The sequence below is a fragment of the Pristiophorus japonicus genome, chromosome 10 (assembly GCF_044704955.1).
Source record: "Pristiophorus japonicus isolate sPriJap1 chromosome 10, sPriJap1.hap1, whole genome shotgun sequence".
NCBI lineage: Eukaryota > Metazoa > Chordata > Chondrichthyes > Pristiophoridae > Pristiophorus > Pristiophorus japonicus.
In genome coordinates, this window is record NC_091986.1 from 75,461,704 (window position 1) to 75,471,075 (window position 9,372).

The 9,372-nt window shown below is 39.9% G+C and overlaps 1 protein-coding gene across 1 annotated transcript in view; it reads right to left on the reverse strand.

Moving 5' to 3' along the window:
* LOC139275009 (ephrin-B2-like) overlaps window positions 1–8,353 on the reverse strand; it is a 59,967-nt gene extending 51,614 nt beyond the window's left edge. The window contains exon 1 of the mRNA XM_070891863.1: window positions 7,737–8,353. Coding sequence (XP_070747964.1) covers window positions 7,737–7,858 — 122 coding nt within the window. The 5' untranslated portion in view covers window positions 7,859–8,353. The remainder of the gene's footprint in view (window positions 1–7,736) is intronic.
* Window positions 8,354–9,372: the final 1,019 nt, after the last annotated feature.

A 9,372-nucleotide genomic window follows, 5' to 3' on the forward strand; every position in this document is an offset into this window, starting at 1 on the left:
CTGCTTGAAAGGGCTCATCAGTTCTATTTAATTTAAAACTGCGCTGACACATAAGGTTAATCCCTGGGGCTAACTAACAGAGGTTTCCCCAAACTTAGTAACACAACCCTATAAATTCTCTCATGAGATATTGCTGTATGAATGTGCAACATATTCATGTCAAATTCCTATTTTAACAGATGCATTAACCTGCTTATTTATACAGTTTAATGTCTCCCTTAATGTTGCAGACAGATGAATTTGTTACAAGCACATTAAGTCGTTAAGTGTTCATATGATAATATTGCACAACTTAATTCTCAGGCTCGTATAATTTACGCTTGCAGTTGTCATAATGCATGAGTTGAATCTTTCTGTTCTTGAAATCTGATTATATCAATGTGGTCCATGTCCAGTAATGCCTATGTACTTTAAGCAACTTATTAATGAAGCAACATATGTACGTTCAATTAAGAGAAAAAATTGGGTACAGCAGTCATTAGCATTTGGGAATTGGAACTTTTATTTAATTAAGACAGCAAAGAAAGGATCTTTCTCAAGTAACTAGAAACAAGTGTGCGGTATATTTTCAAAACATATTTGGCTCTAAAGATCCTTAAACCACCTGATTTTTTTAAATGTTTTAAATAATTTTCTATCTGCAGAAATTTATAATAACTTGTATTTAAAAAAGTGAGTTTACACATCTCCACCCACGGAAAAGAAGCTACTTGTAGTTTGTTGTGGATAGGATGTGGTCATTAATGTTGGTGACATACTGAAATAACCTTTCTTCAAATGGAAACCTGGACAATCTGATCTCTGCTCACCTCCCACATGCACTTTCCAACAGGAGCCATCAGTTGGGCAACCCTGGGTGTTTCATCTTCCCAGCTCAGGGGCACAAAAACTAAACTGTAGCACCCCCACTGCCATCCCAGGTGACATCAGTTGACGCTATATCACACCGTGTGCTGCATTTACCTACTGAACCAAGCCATCAAAGTAGTCTGACAATTCAATCATATTAATAAACATTCTGCTGCATAGAAGGAAAACTGTCTTTCTGTGTTAACAGTAAACATACAACTGCCAGGAATTAATCATTTGTCTATTTGAGGTAGTAGGCCGTGAACTGAGAATATGTTCATTGACCTAAAATCAAATCTCAGTATTTCATTCTGCCATCAAATAGCCACATCAGTGCACAACACACTCTTGTTTAAATTATGCCTGTGAATTTTGAAGGCCTCAATAAGGCAGATGCTGATGTGTCTTCAAAATGCAAATGGAATAACTTGTCATCTGAGAGCTGTCCTCTCTCTGAAAAGTGACATGCTTTTTAATGAAGTTAAATCCATTGCCTGGCCATTCTGGGTATGTGAGCATAGAGCACAGTCTTTCTGCTCAGCACCAAGTGTCGACGTTTGCATTCCTCATGCTCTGTGTGCCATGAGCTGCTACTGCCTGTTCACTGTCCCCAACCTCCATGGAGACTAATAGTTGGGATATTTTGTCTAACATAATGACTAGTCTTTTTTCTTTGTGGTTAGGTTTATTATGCTTTTATCGAGAAGTATCAAGGGTGTTGCCTCTACCTTTGATGACTTGAACTAAACAAACAGGCTATGGTAAAATTGTGCTGTGCACAGGCAATTGGTAGAAATTATATTTTACTCTCATCTCTTTGAATTTCTTTCAGACAGAGAACACAATTGTGGCACTGAGATTCAACAGAGCAAACTTTCCCAACAAATTTCACAGCATCCTCTAAAGTCATTACTCATGACAGGAATTAGAAAAAGAAACACATTTTACTGCTAATTTAAGCAATCAAGCCAGATTCAGAAGCAATACCAGTAATGGTATCTGTACAGACCTCTCTCAAAACTCTCACCTTAAAAGCATGGTATCATTCCGAAAGACTCCAATGATTTAACATTTTATTTTTATTTTCTAAAATTCTGAATATTTATAGTTTATAACAAAACACTCCTCTTGTTTGGTCAGAACAGATTGATTGTGTCACTGAGTTTTCTTTGTTAATCTACTTCCTGGTGGCCCATAGAACATCAATAGAAATATATTTTGTCAGGGAAAAACTTCTATCAACAAGTGAAATACAAAAGAATAATTCCTGATAATAAGAGCTGCATCTTTATTATCATTCCCCCATCCCATTAGAGCTACAGAAAAAGTGCAGTGAAGAATGATACCAGTAATGAGATGTTATCAGTATGAAAAATTGGGGCTTTTTAAAAAGAGGGATCTAATCGAGACTTTCAGAATCATGAAGTGTTTTGGGAAGGGGTGAGTAATGAAAGATACCTTTCACTACTGGCAAATGGATAAAAAGGAGGAACAGATTCGAGATTATCAATAAAGAAACAAAAAAGGAAAACAGCGAATATGTTTTAACAGATGGTGGAATGCCTCAGCATAGGTAGATAGAAATTCTAACATTATTTATAAGGGAATTGGACAAGCATTTGAAAAGAAAGAATTTTTATGGAAATTAGGAATGGACAGGGAAATTAGATTAGGATCGCTCCAGTTGAACCGCTGGCACAGACTCAATGGGCTGAGTGGCCTCCATATGAGCTGCAATTTGCATGGTTCTATAATCAATATAAAATATAGTTTGTTTCAGTACATTATGAATACAAGTGAATGGAATAACTAGCTATACTGTTGAGACTTAAATAATTTGCTTTCAAGTAGTGATGAAAAGGCGAATGAAACATTTATATCTTTCTGTGGTTATGTATGGTCGACAACTCCTCACCAAATAAATATGTTTCTTTGTAAATACGTTATTTGAAAATTAACTTTTTCGCAAACTTCTGTATCTGGAAAATGTTAATTGTCAAACAGTTCCAATTATTTATAAAGTTTCTGCCCATACCCTGAGGTTTTGCTGCTGAGAGTTGTTGCAAAAATGAGCAAACAGCAGCAATTGGAGGGCAGTAAATGTACACAAGACCTCTGTGTAAGTACAAGTCCCCAATGCAGTGCTCACCAAAACGCTAACAATAATTCTTTAGTTTTTGTCATTGACTGCATAATATCACCAATGCTCATGAATAAACATACAACGGCATCCTTGCTACTGTGATAAGGCAATTCAGTTTATGATGAGATAGGACTGAAGTGAAAGAATATAACTCGGGGACAAAGTGATTTGCCATAAACCCTCATAAATAACATTAAAAAACATTTCATGACAGGTTTTTTTTCGAGGGAGAGAGATTTGTTAAAATTAATTTTATACACATTGTCCCATTATTTTATGGAATAAATCACTTTATCATATCACAGATTGAAAATGTGAATTCTACTTCTATCCCTTTGAATTGTTACAGAGCTAACAGTCTAGGCAAGTAGCCGAGTATAGTGATAAAGGATATAAGTTACATGCATTAGTGAATTTAACAATGATTGATCTATGCTTCCTGTAAATATAGAAGCATTTGAGTAACATTACAGCAAGCTAGCAAAAATGCTCCCTTCTCTCCTCACTGTGAGCAAACAGGCAATGAACCTATACTTCAGCAAATGCTCCTGTCCAGGAACAGGATGCTCATTAATCTCAACATACTACATGGACATTCTCTGGTGAGATTTTATTGCATCAAACCAATGAGCTGTAGAAAAGGATCAGTTCCCTGAAATGCATGAAGACACTTTCTGACATATCGCAAAGCAGACTGCGCAGACCTGACAAGCCCGCCCTTGTCAGGCAGTTTAAGGGCCACCTTGAAGCAAGCCTTTGTAAACAGATGCACAGCATAGTGAAAATGCAATAACTTCTAAGCAAAGTTTTGTCTCCGTAGGTTTGGATGTATTCCTGGAGGTTTTGTTACATGACTTCCCACCCCGCCCTAAATGAAAGTGCTCAAAGAAAAAGAGAAAAATACACTTTTTTATGCCCCTGTGATTTTTCTCCTGGGTTGCTCACTGCAGTGTCCAGGAGATTAAGCTTTAATTCCTGGAGACTTCGGAGCAATCCTGGAAGGCTGGCAACCCTATGTCTCCTGCATATATTCAGGTAGTTGGTTAGTAATGATTGTGCTTTGCTCAATGCAATGGACCACTCAATTCTCTCATCTGAACACAAGAATACTGGTAATGTACCATCAGGTGCAATATTCCATTTATTCTGATGGGATTACTCCATTCAGATTGTAAAATTGTCCAAGAATGCTTTGTACAATCTGGCAATGATTACAGAATACAAATTCGTTCATTTCCCTCTAACTTGTGGGAAATACAATTTTTGAAATGGAGAAAATATCAATAACCCGCAAGGAAAAAATGGCTAAAGACAGCTACTGAGTCAGATCTCCTGTTGGGGGGGGGGGGGGGTGGCTGCTTTCTGCATCTGAAGAGTGACTTCTGTAGGATTGCACTATTTAGAGAGATCTGCATTTCTCCCCTGTAGTGAGCTTAAAGAGCTGCACTTCAGAAATGAACCTCGACCATCTGACTGAAATTTCCCTTCATTTTTTTCATTCGAAGTCCTCCATGGTTTTTATTATTTAATAACTAATCCCAGAATTCCTAATTCAGTAATGTTCTCATCTTGTTTACGGCTATTAGAAAATGTAAAACTAGACAAAAGTGTCAGTTTAGTTTGACAGGGCTCGAAGTTTAGTACTTGGTTTTTATTTTGTAGATCGATATGAACAATACCAGCGATACAGCATTACTGTATATCAAAGTTTAATAATATATTACACATTACAGCTTGTTTAAATGGCAAGTATTCAGACACGTTCAAGCGCTATGTCGCAAAATTAGTATTTAACCACAAAATATCAATGCTGAGCAAACTTTGAATTTCGCAAACGTAATGGCATACAAGATCTGATTAGCTATCGGTCAGAAAAAGTCCGAGTTAAAGGATGAATATCATTTTTTTTTAAAGAGAGAAATTGAGAATATTATCAGTTTTACCGCAAGCACATCTACTTGATCCGTCAGGTTTATTAGAATTATGATTATCATTTTACGATCTAAAATGCTCCAAGAGCACACTGTAACCAAGTGTTTTATTTCGCAAAGGATGCCCCAAAGCCGAACAACTGGGTAGTGGTCCAATGCTCGGTTGATTCATGCATTTTCTGCAGCAGAAGTTGTATTTTCCTTTATTTGGTGATTATCTATCTTTAACCATTGAGTTATTAACCTGTTGCTGTTGTCAGTAAGTTAAGCCAAGGATGGGATGACGGTACTCGCTTGGAGGAGACTGGCGAATGATTTGTCTAAAATCTCCTTGCAACTTCTATTTTCCTTTTAGTGGTTGCTAACTGGGAAACTTCTGCAACCCATTCTAAGTTGAGTTGTTGAATAGCCGGTAAATAGCCGAGGAAATAACGGAACGTGTCGGAGGGCGGCTGGAAGGGTGCCGTGCTAAGAGCGATACATGTTTTCCTTCTTTTAGAAATAGATCTCCACTGGCGAGCACTCGAACATATTTAGTTAGCTGGTGTCTTCCACTTGCAACATGCTCTTAAATATTAAACTATCTTCCCCCACCCAAGCACTGAGCGAAAGGTTCGCACCTGCCGACCGACCCCTAAATTAAAATGAGATCACTTTTAATAAAGTCTGGGGCCAGGGAATAGACCCGTCCGCGGGATTTTATGAATGTTTTATTTGGAACATGTGGCGCGTTAAAAGCAAGTTTCACAACTTTTTCTTTCCAACTGCGGAAGTAAATTGACGCAACATTTTATTGAACGAAAGTGTCACTTGGCTGAAGATAAATGGCGAGGCTGTAATGTGATTTCTCAATCAATTTTCCAGTTTTTTTTATTCCGTCCCTAAATCTAATCCAAAACTGGTTAGGTTCGATCAAACTCCATCGATCCCTGATTTACAGCAACAAGCAGCCTCGTCCCCCTTCGTCACCAACTCGCGGTGTTATGTGGTATGTATGTTTTGTTTATATAAAGAAAACACATACAACAACCTCTAGCGTTTGCTCTTGACAAAGAGACAGAGCCCAGAAACAAATTTATATTTCGAACTCTTACAGGCAATTTGGATATCCCACCATTTGTAGCACGGAAGCATTTATGTTTGCACTTTGCCTTTTTAAGCGAACGTGTATTAGCCGTGACCAAACAAGTTGCATTCAAAGTTGCAAGAGTCTTTCTGCACCTTGCAGCATGGTGCTTTAAAATGTAAATAGTTATGTTAAAATTAAAATATATGATTAAAAATTGTTCGTACACATCAAAAAATTGCTATAATTCATAAACCGGTGCAAAATTGCCCAGGAAGATTTCGTGGCAACTTTAAATCCTCACCGAGTGAGGCTGACAGTTACCTAAACTTTAAGGGACGAGGCACGAAACGTCTTGAGAATTTTTTAAAAAAAAGGACCAAAGCTGAGCATATTTAGGTTTGTCATCAAATTTCTTATCTTGATCTGTTTTGGTAGCTGGGACACTCCATTCTCCATTTACTCTCACACTTTCAACAAACATTTGCTCATTGAGTTCCAAACGAAAGGTTTAACACAACTCCGATAAGAAGTTGATTCATAGCCAAAACACTTCACGGGCAAGCACAGTTTGAACTGTTGGTGTGTGCTTTTCCTTTACTGCGAACAGAATCCTGGAAGGGCCATTTATTCCGAGGCGGAAACGGGCGGGCTGACAGCGGTACAGGCTGCTGGGCTAAATTAGAATTAATCGTTTTTATATTTTTTTAATTTTGCTTTCTTTTTATTTTACCAGGAGCACCAGTTGCACTCGGAGACATTAGCAATGAGTTTCAAATTATAATTTTCGAAGTAGAACAAAGGGAGTATTTGGGGTGCGGGGTCACTTTATTTTTGACTTTAAATACAGTGTTCATTTAATAGTGCGTATGTCTTAATGCAGGAATTATAGAGCTTTCCCCGCACTTGCTTTCCTATGCCTACTATAACTTGGGTTTGGGTAATTCAGGAAATAAAGCCTGTGTAACCGATTAGATTTACTGGAGGCAAGCGCCTTGCAGTAAAAACTTCGGCAAAGCTTCTAATACAGGTTTATTGTTGGCTGCAGAGTCTCATCCTACACATTGACAGGTAGAACCGCTTTAGCCTCCCGAACATTAGCACTGAATCCTATACTAACGCCACCTGCTTCCTTGTCTATTCGACTGCTGCTTAGAATAGAAATCGCTCTGGGGTTAAGATGCACGTCTGTTGAGTTTTTTTTCTCGAAAGCTCGACACGGTCTCTATTGCGTCCCGAGAATCTCCTGTTTCTATCTCGCCACCTCCCCATTCCTGTTCTCCCAGCTGGCGTCACCCAAAGAGGCTGAATCCATTTAGACACCGGGGGATTTGCATTTCCCACCGCTCGTAAAATCCGTCTCCCCCCCACCACCAATAAAAATCACCTTCAATATATCAAACTCTGCAATATTGCATAAACCTGCGTCTACATTAGACCGGCGGCCAACAATTTGCAACTGAGTGCCGAGTTCCCCGCTGACCGCGGTCTCCGTCCGGCTTCTGTATACACAGCCGACCGTGGTTTAATCCTCATCAACTGCTCAAGTCTCTCCGGCAGTTACAGGAGGACCTCCTTACATACAATTTATGACGATTATTACACATTTTTGTTTACAATAACACTGGGGCAACGCTCAACAGTCAACTCCACCTTGTACCGTGTTGTGTGTATCTATAACATGAGAAATAATATACCAAAGTTGCAGGTGTTGAGCCTGACTGAGACCATCAGTTGTTTCACTTACTTGGGATTTGAGGAATTCCAATATATAGGTGCCAAAATTTCACAGTTTGTTATAGCCAGCCTGCATAAAACGAACAAAACTCCCAAATAGTATTTCCAAAGCGAGTTCCTTATTGCCATCATCACCGATCACTTGTCCTCCGACAATATAGGTATAAAGATGTATTATCGCTTGTCCTCGTCCTGGGTGCGTCTCCTCTCAAATGTCTGGACGGTATCCTTTTCCCCAAAGCACACTTTTGATCCGAGACTACCTCGCCGAAACTTGAAATCGACTCTCGCCTTCCAGCAGCTGCTGATCCTGTTGTTTGCAGAGCGGGGCACTCGGTCTCACACTCGGCCGTTTGCCCTCCTCATTCCTCCCCGTGTTACTGCAAATCGCTGCAACTCTTTTTGCATCTAGGCACTTGCTGGCATTGCAACAGCAGAATGAGCCAAAAAATTCAGCTGCAAATCTTTTTTTTCTCTCTAATTAATCTTTGCTGTTTGCGATTTCCAAGTCTGCCCGATGGGTTGTCAAGAGAAGTACGGAGCGATGTGCATGCAAGCGCGCTCTGTCTGCGTGTGTGTTATGTGTGTGTGTATATTTCTGTCTCGGTCTGCGCTCCACTTGGTCACTTTCACGATCCAGGACGTGATGAGCCAGTTCTTTGTAAGAAGGCTATATACCGCCCAACAAGCCGCGGTGAGAGCGCGCCTGCGCCTGCGCCCCCGCTCATTGGTCCAGCCGCCCACCTGCAGCCGCCGCTCCACCTGACTGACAGGCAAAGCCGCGCTCTCATTGGTCCCAGGAGCCGTCAATCAACGCCACCCCCACCATTGTTGTTTCATCGATTTAAGGCTGAGCTGAGCGAGTTTGTTAGCAGCCAGCCGAACAGCACAGGTAACCAAATAAAACAGCAAATAAACATAGTTGCAGCGTTTCTACATAAACCCTACACTATTTCATTTGCACTTGATAATTGAAAGGAATGCGGTTTAGCGCAAATCTCATTATCGTCTGATTTAGGTGGTGATGCGAGGTGGAGGATGAATACCCGCTATCCAATGCACTCAGTATCACATCAATAAACTGATAAAGTTTATACTTTGCAATAAAATTCAACATGTCTCCCTGAAAAATTTCTCTCACTGGCCAATTCAGTAACATTGCATTGGGGGAGGGGCTGAAACACGATTGCAGATGCAAGGTTTCATATATGCACGAATTCAATGAAGAGGGGTAATCGAATTCTTGAGAAACGTTCACTCTAGAGTTAAATAACTATGTATCTAAATCTAGAAGTAATCAATTATGCATCATCCGTTGACTTGCTGCAATTCCATGCAGTCGTGTTGTGTTTAAGGAATGACACGGCTGGGTCTGGGCTGGGTAATAGATGCAGTGATGTAAAGGTATGATATGCGAGGCACCAGCCAGGATCCGACTGACTTTAGCTTTTTTCATGGATCAACAGCGCCCACTAGAGATTAAATCTGCAATTTTCACAATATGTCCCCGCGATGAATCCTCTGGGTCTTATCGCCTTCCAAGTCCCGAGGCACTCTGGCGGCGAATCCACTGTCACGGTAAACAGTTTTTCGATGATTAAACCTCTCATTGAAATATTATGAAGACTGTCTTGGCTTGACGGACA